Here is an 18747-nt window from a genome sequence, read left to right as displayed (position 1 = left end):
TTAAAGCAGTTAATTTGACTTTATTCAAGGTCAAATTACTTTACCCACTAGTGGATAAAATGCGTTTTTACCCGCTGGTATTCAAGGACAAAACACGTGTTTCTGAGCTAGTGAGGGGAAAAGACCTTGTTACCTTTTTGTCGAGCTTCCGATATTTCGACGCAGTTGGATCATGATCACGTTTCAAAGTTTAAATTCATATTAGTCGAATAAGGTTTTAGTAAGGTAAATAAAACTTCCTGAACAAATTTGTTTTACCGTAAAAGCGATTAATATAATTTTAATACATAAATATTAGCAGATCAGCGAGTTGTAAAGTTGGCCAGTCGACGTTTTGTTTATCGTCTGACTTGTCTGACGTCATGCGGGGTTTGTAGTGCACTCTGAGACGAAGATGGCAATTTTTACTACCTACTTATCTGAAAATTTAGAACAGCAATAGAATTACTTAAACAAAATGCATGCATTCTTAAAAAAAAAAATTAAGGAGCATCGGGGCAGTTTCGACTGTATCGTTACTTTATCATAACGTTCGAATCGTTCTGTAAGATATCATGTGGCTATTACTGGCTACATATCGTCTTCCACAGCAAGCGTGTCGGCGGCAACCATCCCGTCATTACCCGGTAATTATGGGCACTGCGCGGGACGTTCCGCCGGGCAGTGGTCACTGAATGGGATATGTCCACAAACGCAACACGGGCACAAGTGCTTATTACACTGTATACCTACTCGTAGTGCGTATCACTACGTTTTACCCATGTGCCCTGCAGAATAGGTACACCGATCTCGCTGGCGGTGACAATTATTCGTACGGTATGTATCGACCATATCGAAACTTTATCTTAAAGTCCGAATCACTCTGTAAGATATATATCATGTGCACGGCAAACGGGTTGGCGGCAACTATCCCGTGATTACCCGGTAATTATGGGCTCTGGCGGGACGTTCCGCCGGGCAGTAGTCACTGAATGGGATATGTCCACAAACACTCCGTGCACTACATTGTACCCGTGTGCAAAACACACAGCTCTCACTGCCAGTGGCAGTGGCCATTATTCCCTTTAAGTCTAATTATAAAATCTTAGTAGATTGTAAAATCTGTCAATTTTAATTGTTTGAATATCTCGATTGTAATTTGTTTCGAGGAGAGTCAAATTATGTAATAGCTAAAATTTTAATTCGGCTTCAATTGGTATAAGGAAAAACTGCCTTTCTCGTGAAAAGAATATCCCCAATTGTTTATTGTTCTTCATTTTAGTAACTACGGAGCGAATCGCTCAAATTGTAAAAAATGTACTGAAACACGAGGCGAAAATTGGGGAACTGAATAACTCTACTGCCGCCATCCCTTAATCGCTGTATCCGGAGATAGGGAAGTATAAAGTAATTTTAAAAATAGGGGAGTATAGCCGCTGACAGCAGGGGGCGCCACAATCGCTTGTTAGCCTGGCTCCGCGGGCTCGCCGCAACAAACAAACAGACCTAACTATAGGATTAAGTTAATATATTATGTTTTTATATCTATACACTACTCTCTACAGTTAATAGTTACATACATACATACATACATACAATCACGCCTGTATCCCATAAAGGGGTAGGCAGAGCACATGAACTACTCAAGTTTCAGTGCCACTCTTGGCAAAAAGGGGTTGAAATAAAACGAAATTGTGACATTGCAGTGACAGGTTGCCAGCCTCTCGCCTACGCCACAGACAGTTAGTTACATAGGTACCTATGTACATTAGTTGTTTGTACAGTACTTTGTGTCTAATAGTTTATCAAGTAGGGACTTAACATTTACGTCGGTACTTAATTATATCATAAATCAATTCAAGTGTCTTACCTGCTTATTTTTTTCATGGTTACAGAAATAGTCTGTGTCACCTGTCTCATCATAAAACAGTTAGAAATTTGATATTCAAGACTTTGTCATTTTTCTGACCTTTGTATTAATACTTAATTATTCCAGCCTACGCTATCCTTTTCTGGAGAGCCTTAATTAACAAAATTTACCTAGAACTGGGAACCAGGAATACGAAGTTGACCCGAAGGCTAGTTAAAATCTCGCTACTGTTTTTACTTTTATCAGTTGGAACCAACTGTGTGAAGTTTGGACGGTAAAGTTACTGTTCACAAATACACGACGCCATACGTACGTACGCAACATAAATGGTTAGATTTATATACTTAGATAAGGACATTAGATTGGTTTTATTCGTTCGATAATATTAATTCTGTAGATTACATGATTTTATGTTACTGACCTACAAAATGACCGTTAGTTTTTCGTTATACCCTATATTAAGTTATTAATCTTATAAGAAGAGTTTAAAATTAAATTATACATAAAAAAATTAAATACTCCTAGGTTAATATGGTATGTACAATTGTAATAAGTATACATGTAAAAACTTTAAATGAATCACGGATATATTTATGCATTTTATCTTTAATTACTTGCCTAAGGATACGCATCATTGAAATGAAAACTGAGTGCAGTAGAGTAGAGGTATACGTAGACGCAATTCTTACCCCGCGGTCCTCCTCAGAATCCCTCCTGCCTATAAAGTGCGCTTCAGTTCGCACCCCGATGCACCCCGTCACCTGCCTCGCAACTCGCAACTAACGTAAAGTTAGCCGAGATTCACGACCGAGTACAAGATGAAGCTGAAGTTGGACAAAAAGCATAGTTTTTCATCGCCGCGCCGTCTGCCCGCCGGCGGTCGATAGCGCTGCAACTAACAGAAGCGAACTTTAAATGCAAAGTTTTGTCCAAAACGTGGATGGCAGCGGCCACTAATATTCAAATGGAATTCCGGCGGTGACTGTTATTTTGGATACCTTTTTTTATATGTTTCGCTATGAACTAAAATATCTGCAACTGCTGCTACTCAATGTGGCTCGAAAGACATCAATTTTTATCGAATGGGAAAGGCCATTCGATTCATTGTTTGATGAAAATGCTACCCTTATTTATCGAATTTTCACCACCAGGATAGGTACTCTCGTTTGGCCATAAATTGTAATGTAAAGCAGCAATCGAAAGGATGTAGACTAATTGAATTTGTATGCACAGTATGATACAAGCGAGTGAAATGTTACACGTTTTGCTCCCCCGACGCCCCCTGGCAGCTCGCACACGCAGCTCAGATGACTGTCCCCAAATGATTTAGAGCTCAAATTAAACCTTCCATGGCTTCCCGTTCCCATTATCGCAAAACGCCACGTTTTTGGGGTACCGTAATTAAACCGCGAGAAACCCTTATATTTAATTTCGTTAAATCCGGCCATCTACGGCCTCCAAGCACCTCTTCAGGGAGAAATAATTATGTTACGTTTTTTCTGATAGACCAATCCTAATACGGAAAATTGCGAAATTGGATTTACTTGCAATCCAGACAAATCTGACTTTGAAACTGGCCACAAAATGTAACAATGTTTCAACTTAAATACTCAAAATCGTTTTGTGCTCTTAGTAAAGTTGAGTTCAAAGTAAAAACTTTTGGCCCGCTGAAGTAATTGCTCGGCTAACGCTCCGAAGTTGTAAATTACTCTGGAGTACGCATGGCACGGCTTTGCTCGGTCCTACTCCGACGGAACACATCGTCCCCAAGAGTTGAAAAGTTCAATATTGACTCGCAAAATTGCTTTAAACCGTGCTGCAGCCGATAATAGTTACAGCTCATTTGGACTGTCAACCTTAGAGCTAGTCGTTCGAGAGTGGAATTAGCCTTGCCAGCCTCCGCGCGAAGTGTTGTTACAGCCGGCTGCCCTTATTGGCCTGTCCTCAAAGCTTCCTTCCGCGACCGAAGACGAATGATTTTTCCGATAAAAGTCGACCACCTAATAATAACATTATAGATTTTGATCCGTGACAGAAATTGTATTGCGATAACAATTAACTTGGGCTAGATTGTGGACGGATTGTTATGAAAGGTTACCGTGCAGGAATTCATCATTCTTTGATAAATCAACAATGTAATTGAAAGACGGAGGTGATTTTCTTCTTCGTTTAGTGTTCAGTTACTTTGTTGCTTTGTAGACAAATTCCGCAAAATAAGACTCTTAAATATTGTAGGGTTAAAATTGAATCTAAAGACATGACTTTTATGATCAAAGTTCACTTTAGGTCACTGCTATATAAAGTAAATAAAATAACTACAACATTGGAACCTATATGTTCGAGCATTCTAATCATCATTTGTTAACAATTCTCTTAAATTATTCTCCATTTACACAGTACTAGACATTTTGTGGCCAGTTTACAGTAGAATCGCTCCCCAGGCACTGCAGTTCTGGAAATACGTGAGAATTCGCACCAAACCAACTTGGTCCGCTTAATTTATCAGTGTGGAGATCCCTCGCCAGGTGGAGTGTCGAAATGCGCTTAAGTTGTTGGTTATTAACAAACTTGCTCGTGTTTTCGTGCTCGCGAATAATTAATGGGGCCAAGTTTAACGAAACTACTCGAGCAAGTTAACAGCATTATTAAGAAAAATATCGCAAGTCACCGTTTCGTAAAAGCTTCTAAAGTAATGACGAGGGCTTGGTCCATTTCTGTAAGATTACCTTCGATATTTATTCTATTATCCTTGTATAATCTATTTACCTTTCCATTTCACACGCCGTACGGCACCTAAAAGTAAAATATACAAGGTATGGCCACGAATCACAATTAAAGACGTACGAATGTGTCTTCAACAGCAGAACAAACTTTCCCTGGATTCTGGCTAAGCCGCTCGATTACATTGCCGTCACGTATCCGTGTCGGTCCATGACCATGCAGTGTCACAATGGCCTCCAACGATCGTCAGTATCGTCACATCTGGAACGGCCATTACGGAATTCCGTATAAGATGTGGAATCGTGGTCAAAGTTTCTTGCTGCCTTATGTTGGCTATGTTATTGTTTGTTCAAGGTTAGAACAACTGACAGTTAGAATCGGAAATTCGTCGAGGACATACAGTGTCCTTTCAGACATAAAGTTGATGATGAGGTAGGTAGGAATGGTATGTATATACTTTATTAGTTCCTAGACATAGACAAATATATAAACAATGTATCATTAAATTTCATAATATAACAATAGAAAATAGTTATTTGTTAAAAGTAGAAGGATTAATGGCAACACAGCGCGGCAACGCGGGCTCGGACTAATTGGACAAGTTTGCGCTAAACCCGACCGAACACCGGCCGCGGGTTCTTTCAGTGCTCACAACTTTCTTCCATTGTACTTTTACCCAATTAACACTAATCTATTCATGAAACTGCAAAATAGTGAATGAGCATTTTGTATCAAAACAATGGCATTTGTGTAGTCAGCAGCATCGAGGCATTAGAGGGAGTTAGCCATGTAAAGAGGTACAAAAGGTGTTCAAAATAGAAAACTCATTGTTAAAGCAGGTTCAATTGAACACCTCATTGGCTTTGCGAAATCTGCTACTAAGTGACTCTTCTCCTTGTTTAATTGAATGGATAGAACAAAATACGAGTACATTACCAGAGAGTACGGTACGTTATAGTTTCGAGGCAAATCATAATTTAAAACCGAAATAAATTACACATATGAAAGAAAAAGTGACCAAGGCCTCCAGTGCCTGAGGCTGGAATCGAACCAGCGTACTCTGCAATCGCGGCAGATGCCTGTATCCGCTCGACCACCCAGGTCACAGCTGCTGAGGTCGAAATTATCTCTTATATGAGTAATCTATAAAAGGACTCGTAGCGCCCTCTGACCATCCCTAGGGTCAACAATAGAATATAATTTGACTTGTGTTAATTAAAACAAATCATAAATTACTCTTTTTATCTTAGCATTGACAGGCATAAACCCTAGTCATTTGATTGTTAAATGTATGAAAAATAAATCTTGCTTCAGTTTTTCCTTTTTTTTCAGTCGTTACCTCATTTCTATTTATTTTTTTCAGCTTTAGTTGCTTCCACAGTAAATTCCCAATACCTACCGTAGTATTTTTCAAAGTTCCGTTTATTAAATGTTGTGTAAAAACTCATTTCAGGCACTGCCTGAAACATACATAGCGTAACCCACGCATTTGACCGAGTTTTGAAAAAAGCGTAAACTCGTAGCGTATTTTAATGAGTAGCTCGTGTTATAAGCACGCTAGAAAGGACGTGCGCACAGTTAAGGTATCGCCGCGCAGCATTTTAACTCGTTACAAATATCTGATCCATACTAATATATTTTAAATGGGAAAGTGTGTGTGTGTGTGTCTGTTTGTTTGTCCGTCTTTCACGACAAAACGGAGCAATGAATTGACGTGGTTTTTTAAGTGGAGATAGTTCAAGGGATGGAAAGTGACATAGGCTACAATTTGTCTCTTTCTAACCCCCTACTTCCCTAAAATGAGTGATGGAAGTTTTAATGGAGCATTCCACAATTTTCGAAATTAACGCGATCGAAGCCGCGGGCAAAAGCTATTATTTACATATAAATCTATCTTTAGAAATTGAAGAATGGGTAAAACGTTTTTTCTTGTATATGTATATCATTAACGAAACTTAATTATTATAGTAAATTAGATACTATATTTAGGACAATCCAAAGCAACACATATTTAAAGAACTGGTAAAGCATTTAAATAAGACTTCTTTGTGCAATTTAAACAGTCGGAATGACAGAACATCTATACCCAAATATATAGCTCATATAATCTACTACGTGCTACGGCGTAGCGCTACGAAAAAATAAGGGCAGTATTTATAACCGTTCCAATAAGATTTAAACAAGTGTTAATAATATGATAACATGTACGTTATTATATTAGGTCATTATTAACACACTTTCATAGATTTAAAAATGTACGACATACGTTATAATTCGATATCGTCTTCACAACTGTCACACCTCAAATGATCACGGTGTACGAAACGCATGGCCGCTGAAAATAATTAAGTTCTTAGCTGCAAAAGTGCAATTTATCAATGAATTCTCTCATAAGTAATTACTCCGTGCGATTTCGTAGCTCAACGTTTTGTACTATTGATACTGTTTTGTACTGTACTATTCACGGTTGCCTGACGTTCCAGTCAAGATACTGTAATTGTTAGTTTCGCTAGAGTGTAAGGTTCGTAAGGTTGTGCGTGCGCGGGGTGAACGGCCGCGGGCGCTGCACTTCCGCCTCGCTGCTCTCATTTCCGCATAAACAGAACCCGGAGATGTAGGCCTGTTACGAATAATCGCAACACGGCGGCGCGGCGGCAAGCGCGGGCGAGCTGCACCTTTGTTTTTAAATGCTGTAGCTGAGGCGTGAAAAATATGGCTATTTGAATTAGCTTGACCATAGATAGAGTTTTATAAATTAAACTAATACAGTAGATATGTAGTTAAATGTTTTAATATTCGAAACATTGACATTTATTTTTTTGTTCTATAAGTATTTTATCAAGTTATTAAAATTATCTTACAATAAAACTATTAAATCTACAATTAAACTTAAAATAAAATAAAATAAAAATTAAATTAAACTAAAGTTAAACTAAAGTAAATCTAAAAACGGCCCCTGTGGCATAGTACCGAAGACGCTGGCAGCATTTCCTCGCTGGATTGTCAAGCTAATACGCTGAGCGAGGAAGCTGCCAGCTCTTCGGTCGCCGGTGGCGTCTCTTAGTCTCTTCGATAAGTCCTTGAAGAGACTCAGAGCGCCAGTGCCACACGGACCAAGGGTCTCGACGCCGAATGGAATAAAAATATATTCGGCGCCGAGACCGCTGTATTTTCCTACATTTATTTAATTTTAAATAACCAAGGGCCACTTGCACCAACGAAAATGCAGGGTTAACCCACCATTTTATATGGAATTTGACAGATGACAGCCCACTAACCCTGAGTTAAGTGGTTGGTGCAAGTGGGCCCAACAGAATAAGTACAAACTCGGAACACACAATCTGTAAATCAAACGCCAAAATTAATCAGTAACAGATCGCTTTTAGGATAATCCGCTAAACTGAATTTTCTTCTTTAAAACAAAAACCAACTTGAAACGAACAGTGAGTGTAATCTTCTTCAAACACATTTAAAAACTTGAACAGTTAAACTAGCAGACCAAAGTTCAGGAAACTAATCAATGAAAGCCAACTATTTAAGAGTAGCAATGCAATTTGAAGGCTCCTTAAAAGTTGGAAAGCGGAGGAGTGTGGGTGAAATAAAACAAAAGCACGCGCCAGCCGCGCCACGGCACTCTTGCTGAGTGCTCTGCTTTGTGGCGGGCTGGCGGGACAATACCTATACTACGTACGTAACTACAACTACTGTACGCGTAGCGCGTGCGTCCGCTTACGCGCTGTTGTCTGTCACTCAATCTAGTAAAAACTAGCTCCGGCTCTCACTAGCGCCTTATAAATACGTCTTTGTCACTGTCACTTTCTCAGATTCTTATTAGCTATTTACGTCCCTTAAGAGGATTGAGGCTTATTAGCACATAAAGACACTGTATGCATGACGAATCGAGCGTTTCTCTTATTGTATTATCCAAAGGGAAATGCGATGTGTTTTAGTCTTAGCTTACCGACTTTGTTCGATGCATTAATTTTATTTGTAAGGTTTCGGAAGATCAATCTATTTTCACACATGCTTTTTAATTGAAAACAAAAAGAAGACTGTGCAAATGCAATTATCTAACGCAAAAGTGAAATATAACGAGGCGCCAGACTTTATTCTAGCTCAGGAAACGCCATTGTACTTCAAAAGTAGTCTGATCTGTTATCTAAAAGAAAAATAATGATTGAATGGTTCCTTATCACCGGATCTCGGTCCTCGTGCATGAGGAGATCATTAGGAGGTGCGCTAATGAACGAACGAGATCGCCGCGGGAGACAAGCGGCGCCCGGACACTCGAATTATTGGCTTTTCCTCGCCGAATCATGAATGTCGTAAATCAGTGTTCAGGTGAATTTTTTGTAAGTAGATCAAGAGGTTCAGATGATACCTACCAATAAATCGTTGAGGTGAGGATTTTAATGTTTGATACCGGCAAGCCTAGCCTGGCAAATAAGAGTAGAATATAATAGGGGCGTAAACACGTTTTGCATGTGGCAACTATTGAGTCACATTTGTATGAGAACAGTAAGTTTTTTGCCTGTATTTAATTAGCAAACCGTGTGAAATATAAAGTGAACGTTTTGTCGTTTTCATTTGAAACGCTTTGAGGATTTATTTAAATAGATAATACCTAATTACTCGTTAAGTTGCCTCGTTCCAGTCCTGCCGAACGAAGGTGTGAACTTTTCTGCTCATTCTTTAATTTAAAATGATACGTAAGTTGATTTATCGAGCAACCGTGCCCCGCGAGAGTTTATCGAGGAGTGAGAGCGTAGTAGCTATGGCTCTCCACTCAACAGGGTCTTTGTGCCGTCCACTACAACCACTTTGTAGCATATCCCTTCAAATATAATGAATTCTCTTAGAAACGTGCTGCACTTGCAGAAACATTAAACTGCTAGCATTTTCTTGGAATTTCACCGAGATAGTTATGTAGACGTTTTATGAACTCTCGTGATTTTGATAGTAGAGTAACAATTTGTTTTAAGATCTTTGACATCATGTTAGAAGTTAAGTGAGTCTACCATGACCAGTGAAAACTAAAAACCTATGTCGATAAAGAAATAAAAAATGAGTTCGCGATACACCCGCTTTTATTGTGAGATCTTTGACGTCTTGTAACTGGATCTTATTTTTGCAATCCATCCCTGAACCTTTTTACTTTCTGGGTTCATATTTTTAACAAAAAAATGACTTTCAGAACATCGTTATTCTTACTTTAATAAGTAAATGTTATCAGTTATTCCATTTTGACGCTTCCCCAAGGCTTCCTTCCAAACCCACGCGTTAACCTTTCAAAATGTTCGAGATCAACAGATGCGAAGTTCTGGATCAACAGTCAAAATGTCAGTATAACTCTCAAATTAGTGGATTAATATCTAAACTTTGCTGATAAGTAGGTAGGTAACAATACATGTGCGGATAAAATGTTTTAGGTTATTCATTGATTAAAAAATCAAGACTTTGACGTTGACATTTGCGTTATTAAATTGAATGTAAGCTATGGATTTACCCCTACTAACAAATGCTGTTAATAATAGAAAGTATTGTATAATGGCGTTTTATTAATGATGATAAGAACCACAAATAACGAGAAAAAGAATAAAGAAATAACGAGAGAAGATATAAAAAAGCTAAAAAGCAACTATCTTTTTCTAGAGACTTAATCTGATTTCCTACCTTTAATTAGCGCTTTAGGTAATATTACCCTTAGTACCTAGTCACATGGCTAAGGGATGATTTAGGAGTTTAATTTATGATATTTAGCGGCAAACGAGTAGACAAACGTTAAAATGTTCGAGCGACCCATCAACTAACTATTCGATTTCAATATTTTTTTTCTTATCCGATCAGGTGCCGTAGCCGAATGGCATTTCTCCGACACGAAACGAAAACGAAACGCCGCGAAAGGTAGTCTGGCTCTGTCGCGCTAATACGCAAGAGCGATAGAGATAGATATCTACAAGCGTTTCGTTTTTCGTTTCGTGAGCGTTCGTGCCATTCGGCTACGCACGCAGCTCTTTTAATGTGACTGACTTACAAATATGTACCAAAACATGTATAATAATACAAAAAACTTTAGAGTAATAAAACTAAAAATACTAGCAGAATATGGAATAGAAACAGAAGCGAATGTAAAAGCCACTTGAGTGGAATGATGTGACTATATCGTTATCCTCTAATTCGGTTCTAATGGTGCAGTTAAGGAAGTGTTCTCGGCTAGTGCTCATGAAGGAAATGAGTTCAATTTGCCATTATCTCGAGACATATCCTGATGCGGCTGCCAAGGATTTCCCTTACTACGAACTTTTTACATATTGAAATTAAATAGGAATCGCATTGGTTCTCGTGAAACCACAAACGTGCTAGCATCCATCAGACTACAGTTGAATTACATTCGGTTGGCGTGATTTACATTTTTCGTTTAAGAATGACGCCGTGTCCCGTCAACTGAAAAATGGATCGTATTTCTTTTTCAAAGAGACAATGTAGGTGTTTTATAGCCTGATAATTCTATTATACTATTTAAATTACTTTTGTTACGTTCTTTCTTCGTAGTTTTACGTTGTACGTTAAATTGTCCTTTATGCAAGATTTATTCTTAGGTAACTTAAGGGCTCAAGGACCACTGTGAAAAATAAAAGTCCGTTCCCACTTTTCTCCATGAAAATATTTCACAATATAAAGAACTGTTTTTAAATTCAAAACATCTTTAGTCATGGTATTTTCTGGTTACTTATCCTAAAAAAATGACTAGAGTCATCTAGAGTGAACAAACAGTAGATGAAACTTGAAAAGACAACTGTTGTGTCACTCAATAATATTTCAATAAGAATTTACTTATAGCTTTTTTGTAAGTACCTCTCGTGCTCAAAGCCGTGTGATATTACATTTGCATTTTATGCCGTAACGTCAGGTTTAATATAACATTGGCATGTAACTTGCATGGACTGGATTCAAAAGGAATATGGAAGTAGTTTGATAATAACATTGAGTGACGATACGAAATCCTTGTACGTCGGGATTAAGTCATGAACATTTTCTACAAAAGCCTTAAGTTGCCAAAGTACATCGTTTCACGAAAGCTCTCACCATTGGAATCAACAAAACTTTGACTTCACGTGTGTCACCTGTATCGATATATTGTCAAGAACTTCCATTTTATCGGTTAATCTGGCACACACGTGCATATTTTCAATTACTCATTTGTTCTAATCATGCCAGCTATTGTGAATTGACTAGGGGCCCATTTCTCAAAACTGAAAGTTACAAGTTACAAGCGGAAGCCTCTTTCCAACTTGTCACATTAGAAATTGACTACCACTTGTAAATTGTAACTTGTAGCTTCGAGAAATATGCCCCTGTACTTCTTAAAACATGTCGTTAGCGAACTCGGAAACATTCTAAACGTATTTTTTTTTATTTCCAGAGGGTGCGATGACGTGCAGCGTTCGCTGGAGCTGCTGGACCAGGTGCTGAGCGAGTACGACGAGGGCGAGCCGCGGTCGCTGGAGGCGCGCGCCTCGGCCACGGCGGCGCCCGCCACGCCGGCCACGCCTGCGACGCCTGCCACGGATGACGACTCGCCGCTCGCGGGACACACATCTGAGGACGATGGATACATGAGCATGAACGGGAGAAGGTGAGTGTCTACTTATTTATCAGAGAGTCAGTCGTTTCTCACGGCGGCGCCACGCCGGCCACGCCTGCGACACCTGCCACGGATGACGACTCGCCTGCGGGACACATCTCAAGACGATGGATATATGAGCATGAACGGGAGAAGGTGAGTGTCTACTTATTTATCAGAGAGTCAGTCGTTTCTCACGGCGGCGCCCGCCACGCTGGCCACGCCTGCGACACCTGCCACGGATGACGACTCGCCGCTCGCGGGACACACATCTGAAGACGATGGATATATGAGCATGAACGGGAGAAGGTGAGTGTCTACTTATTTATCAGAGAGTCAGTCGTTTCTCGCGGCTGCACCCGCCACGCCGGCGACTCTTACGAACTCCGCCACTGATGACGTCTCGCCGCTCGCGGGACACACATCTGAGGACGATGGATATATGAGCATGAACGGGAGGAGCTAAGCTGTTTGTGACGGAGTCAGTTGTTTCTCGCGCCTGAGCACAGCGACTCAGCCCTCGCGGGACACACCTCCGAGAACGAAGAATACGAACGCGAGGAGGTAAGCGTATTATGTTTGTCATGGAGTCAGTTGTGTCTCAGTGGAAGCGGTGGCGCCCTTATACATAGTGGGGCCTGTAACAAAGGCGAAGAATTGAACTGTATGCTATTCTCCTTATACTGATCAACATTTGTTCAGTGACTTTTAAAAATTATGAAGTCTTTAAATTTTTAATTTTTCATACAAAATAAATATTAGCTTCAATGTACGCTATTATTGTTGTCATTGACGTTGTCTGTCATACTTTAGATTTAACAGAATTCGCAATACATTACCTCTTAGAAAAAACTTTCAAGGGTGTTAAAAATCAAAATACAAGTTATTTTTAAAAGTCGCCGAACAAATGTTGATCAGTATAAGGAGAATAGCCTAGAGTTCAATTTTTCGCCTTTGTTACAGGCCCCACTCGGTATATCTGACTGCTGGTGATGGGTCGTATTAGCTCTATGGCGACCTTTGCACATACAAACTAGCACTAGATAGTCATCCAAAAACTATGGTTACATGAACCTTGACGGATTAGGATTACCTGTCTTATTCATAACAAATGTGTTGTCTCTCATTTTGGACATTAGTGAAATTACATGATGCTTAATCCGGTAGACCGGGCAGACACCTAGCAATAAAGTCCTTAAAAAATCTAAAACATTCTTATCTTGTAAAGTTTTTTTGTAAGAAATAGCTAACTTGACTAGAGTTGTTCTGATTAGACGGTAACTCAGCCCTAGGCGACGCCGTCGCCCTAAGCCGGAGTATGAAGTGCCCTTAGCCCTGTTGCATTCCCCTTTCATAGCCAGAAGTCCCAGTCCCTAAGCGCTTGTCCTCTTTCACTGCAAAGGCCAGTACAGGGCCAACAGCAATTATCCTCACAAAAACTCAATAGCGAGGTAATTAGCGAGCTTTTACATCGTTCAAAGCCGGTACCGGTATGCGTGCGTGCCTCCCTTTTGGGAATTTAATATTGAAGTGCGTTCCATTTAGCCATACGTAACGCCCGCGCTGCACCGGGCGGCCGGCGACAGCGGTGAATCACGTGCTAATAGCTCGGATAAGATACCTGGTACCGAACCCTGTGGGGCTAGTTAATCGGGAGTTTACATTTTGTTTTATTCACGAAACCTGATGAGCGAATTTTGCGCTTTCCGGGATAAACTAGCCTTATCGTGCGAAACATTCAGCCTTTTTTAAAAGTACACAGGTACCAACATGATACTAACCAATGTATTCCTTTTGCACTTGTCCCACGATGTGTACCTAAATAATATGATTCAAAATATCATTCTGACGTTACTCGTTCAAATTAGTATTCTACTGGCTGAATGAAACGCGGAAAAGTTGGTTGTTTATCAAAGATTTCTGTTTCCCAGTAATCAATGAAGTTTTATTACCATTTCAGAGCGAAATTTGCCCTCGGGTTCCGTCCGACAGAGGAGCGCGAGGAGCCTTCGCCGCCCGACCCGCCGTCGCCGCGCTCGCCGCCGCCGCCCGAGGAGGCCCAGCGGATCATCTCCACCCTCCTGCCCAAGTAAGGCCCTTAACATACTGACCATGACGGCCCGGATTGGAGCGAGACACAGCGATGGGACTTTTCAATCGCACGTATGGCTGCCGCTCACCGCTGTCGCGCTTAGACCAATTTCGTGGCTGAGCCGTGAAAGACGCGTGTCCTACTTCAGGAGAAAATATTGAAGACTCGATTCTGACAAATCATGGTATCTTTTTTTGCCCATTCTACTCACTCTCCATCCAACCATCAAAAAAGGTGTCCCAAAATGTCATTAGAATTGAATCTGCTAGTGATCCTGAGTTCAACGAACCCAAAAAATTCAACATCTGTGAGAATCAGTTCTTCAGCCTCTACTAAATATTTTAGAAAACGCTCGTAATCGTATCGTAATGTAATACGTCGTAATCGTATCGTAATGTAATACGCGTTCAACGAGAACGATATAAGCATTTGAGCAAATACAAGTTGAGACAAGGCAGCATGCTCAGCTTCGTTGTAGCGCAGGCAGCGCAGCACATAACATTTCTGTCGTCGTCACAACAGGCGTAAAGCGTATAATAACAAACAACATTTCTCTTATAAAATGATTACGCTTCGCGCTTGGGCGACGCTTGGTGTTCAAATCCCTTCGCTTACGCTCTTACGCTCCATTCGCAGTGCGCCTAAACCGCCTTTTCCAATCCTAAATGAACCCATTATCTTAAATTACATCTCAAAACTTCAAAGCAGCTTCGTTAAGTCCAGTCAAAAGTTTGCGAGTTGGGGAAGTTTGACAGGGTTATTCGCGGGCGCCGCGGAGTGCTTCTACGGGAAGCACAATTGCTCATAGTTTGGGTGTTCCGTGTCTCTCTAAAATTAAATAACACTCGCCTTCCGACGTGACGTATAGTCTCAGCAAAAAACGAACTAAAAAAATATCGTTCACCCTTCTTTTCATCTCTTTAATTATAGTTTTTATAAATTCTACTGAAAGCTGTTTTATTCCTTTGAACTCTAAAAACGTCCAGAAGGATAGGTATTGCACCATCAAATTTAATACAATGTTGTCTTTTTAAGTGAATTGTTATGACTTATTTTGGTTTGGAAATGAAAGCGGTTTAAGTTACATTATACAAGCATGATTATTAATTCCTCACCTATTCTTCCTCGAAACTATCGTTATTCTTACGAAGGTAATTGACACAGATTGACATTTACTTCCAGGGTATCACCGGCAAACTCAGCGAAGCGAACGCCGTCAGTTGAACAACGAGGAGAGACCTTCGACTCCATCATCAGTGTCAACGGGATCACGACCGCCACGCAGACTACCTTTGTAAGCCCATTTTACATTGATACTAGTATGTTATTTCTTGGAGTGCATGAGAATGAAGAAAGTTTATTAAGTAGGTACCTATACCACCAGATTTTTCTTAAATACGATAAGACACTGCAGGACATGAGTTTTTTCCGAGTACTTCACAATGAGTCCCCGCCACAGCCATGAACCCATTTACAAAATAAATTATCATGTGATCTTTGTGTTTCCAGCCAAAAACGAGACATCAGCGACCATACGGCTGGGAGAAAGACAACGAAAGCAACGGGTTCCACCTGCAGCTGGCGCCGGCGCCGGCGCCGCCGTACCCGTTCGCGTCGCTGCAGCACGGGCCGGGGCACGGCGCGCGCGGTGCGGACGCCGCGTGGCTGCCGCCGCGCGCGCTCGCGTCGCCCGGCGCCCGCTCGCCCGGCGTCGACAGCCCGCCCGTCTTCCCCTTCATGGGCTTCTCCGCCGAGTTCGGCGACAAGCCCTACAACGAGCACCCCGTCACCATCTACCCCGGCCCCAACGTCCAGTACGGCCGCCAGTCCCACTCCCCGAGCACCGTTCAGAAGATATCGCCCTCGAATACCAAAAATCTCGACAGAAACAGACGCGACGCCAGATCCGACGGGGAGATGCTGTCGCCGAGGAGCAGGGTGCCTCCGCGGACTCTCGCCGGTTCTATGGAGAGACATAGAGAAGTGTGTAGAGGTTCCTCGGAGGAGATAATGGAGATCTGTAAGAGGGATCCGACCCGCGGCGCCGAGGAGGAGCATTTTTCGGACGACTCGCTGGAGGAGTCGTTCCCGCCGCCGCCGCCCGCCGCCACCACGCCTTCGAAACGCAATTCCATAGCTTGGGAAGTGTCTCTCGATGGTGATGATCCTCTACTCACTCCAGGGAGCACGAAGGTATGTACCTAAATCATTCTATGAAAAGTAATTCATTGCGCTTTTAAACCGATGCGTATCATTTGTCAATCTTACTTTGAAATCAAATTAGATATTTAGAACGAATTACTTTAAAGTGGCCTATTGTTCATAATCATAATGACCGTATCGTCATACTGAAATTTCTTTATAAAATTCTGTAAATTATTTAATTTTTGCAGGTGATAGGACGACGAAGAAGAAAATCTGGTGATCAATCACACTCGAGCACGAGTTCGATACCACAGCGAGTGGAAGACGAGTGGGGCGAGGAGTACTGGCCGCCGCCGCCGCCCTGCGAGCCGCGCGCCGAAGCCGTCTCACCCGCTTCCGACGCGGACACCGACAGCCGCCGCGCGCAGGACCTCGCCTCCGGCACTTATGTCATCCGAAAAGGCAAAAATCGAAAGCAACTCCCGAGCTTTAACAAAAACGCTAACGCCAAATCCGCCAACACGAGTAGCCTCCTTCAAAATCATAGTCTCAATAGAAGCCTAGACACCGACAAGTCCATGGACGGCTCGAGTATATCCATTAGCGGATCCGGTTCGGTCGGATCGTACAACTCCAGGCCGAGCTCGGATTTGAGCCTTCCGCAGTCTCGATATAGCGTCGATTTAAATTCGAGACTGAGCCGCGAGCTGAACACTCCCAACTCGAGATACAGCATTGATCTTTGCTACCCGAATTCGAGGCTGGGCAAGGAGATGACCTCCCCGAAATCGAGACTCAGCTTAGATCTCAACAACGGCCCGGACAGATACACCAACCAGGAGTATTACGGCCACAGCCCCAAGAGTAGAAAAGTACCTAGCGAGAGAAACGCGCACTCGACGAAGAGCAACGTCGTTCAGAACAAACTGTCGCCGCAGAATAGATTCACCGATTTCAAAAAATACTCTTCGACGTTCGACAACATTCAGTCATTAATCAAGGAGGGCAAAGTGGAGGAGACCCCGCCGACGGAATGTAACGAGACGGTGAACGAGCTGTCGACGGCGCCGCCCAACATGGTGCGCGTCGTGTCGCTGCCGACGCTCGGCGACGGCGACGTCAGCGCCAGCCGCCAGGCGCTCATCACCACCGTCGAGGAGGAGGAGGAGCGCGACCACGAGAGCGCCGAGCACGGCTCCAGCGGCGACACCTCGCCTCTCAGGAAGATCGAGAACAACATCAGCGCCATACTCAGCCAGGGACGGGACCAAAAACATTTCACACCCTACATACCTAAAGACTGGAATATCCATAAGGACGAATACTGTGATGACGTATCTAAAGATATATTAGAAAACAATTTCCGTTATAGTTCTAGAGAGAGACAGAAGCGGCACGACATCCAGAAGTCGTCGAGCCACAACGAGATCCAGACCCAGCGGTCGATGGACCGGCGCGAGCGGTCGGCCGGACGGCGCTCGAGCGGCATGCACAAGTCGGCGAGCGCGAAGGACGCGGGCGCGGGGCTGGCGCGGCAGCCGTCGTCGTCGGACTCGGCGGTGTCGAGCGGCGGCGACTTCCCGCTGAACGTGCAGGTCGTGGAGCACGCGCACCGCCACTACCCGGCGCCGCCCTCGCCCGAGCTGGGCCCGCTGCCGCCGCCGCCCGCCTCGCCCGCCTTCCCGCCGCTGCCGCCCTCGCCCGTGCAGGAGGTGGACGACGAGTACACCGAGATCGTGCAGCCGCCCGGCAAGCGGCACGGCAACAAGGCCGACACTCTGCCGACGCCCACGATGGAGTCCAGGAGAAGGTAAGCATAATAGCTACTTATCAAACTCGAACTGAATTTAAATTATATTTTGCCCTTTTGTTTAATAGAATTGTCTATAGAATTAGAATTTCCCGTCTGGGTCCAAAAACGTTTAAAAAAATATTTTACCATCGAGAACTGAACCTTGAGGCCTAACCGTAGAAATCGTAGAATCTTATCTTGATGGCGATCACTAGTAGAACATGAACCGCGACTAAAATAATGTACTTACGGGGATATGAGTCACGTATCTTTATATTTTAATGGTACAATATTAAAAGTATCTCTTTACATTCCAGGCCGTCGGAGCCGCCCGCAGTCCCGCCGCACCGCGACACCACCAACAGCCTGAAGACGCGTTCTATGGAGGCCGGCTACAACAAGAACCGCCGCAGCAGCAACTTCAAGAGTGGTTCGACGGATAGAAGGACTCTGCCGACAGGTAATATCCAGGATCTATTAGGGTATGATGTGCTCGTGTAATTGTGCCAAGCGTATATGGAGAC

General features: G+C 42.6%; 1 protein-coding gene across 2 annotated transcripts in view; it reads left to right on the top strand.

Moving 5' to 3' along the window:
- Positions 1-18747, top strand: part of LOC125227181 — a 210042-nt gene that overhangs the window by 137969 nt on the left and 53326 nt on the right. For both annotated transcript variants that reach the window (XM_048131418.1, XM_048131417.1), the window contains 6 exons: positions 11994-12206; positions 14155-14283; positions 15469-15580; positions 15796-16479; positions 16680-18241; positions 18541-18683. In XM_048131418.1, coding sequence (XP_047987375.1) covers positions 11994-12206; positions 14155-14283; positions 15469-15580; positions 15796-16479; positions 16680-18241; positions 18541-18683 — 2843 coding nt within the window. The remainder of the gene's footprint in view (positions 1-11993; positions 12207-14154; positions 14284-15468; positions 15581-15795; positions 16480-16679; positions 18242-18540; positions 18684-18747) is intronic.

The sequence above is a fragment of the Leguminivora glycinivorella genome, chromosome 6 (genome assembly GCF_023078275.1).
Source record: "Leguminivora glycinivorella isolate SPB_JAAS2020 chromosome 6, LegGlyc_1.1, whole genome shotgun sequence".
NCBI lineage: Eukaryota > Metazoa > Arthropoda > Insecta > Lepidoptera > Tortricidae > Leguminivora > Leguminivora glycinivorella.
Note: the sequence above shows the minus strand (reverse complement) of the source record. Positions and strands in the feature narration are given on the sequence as shown.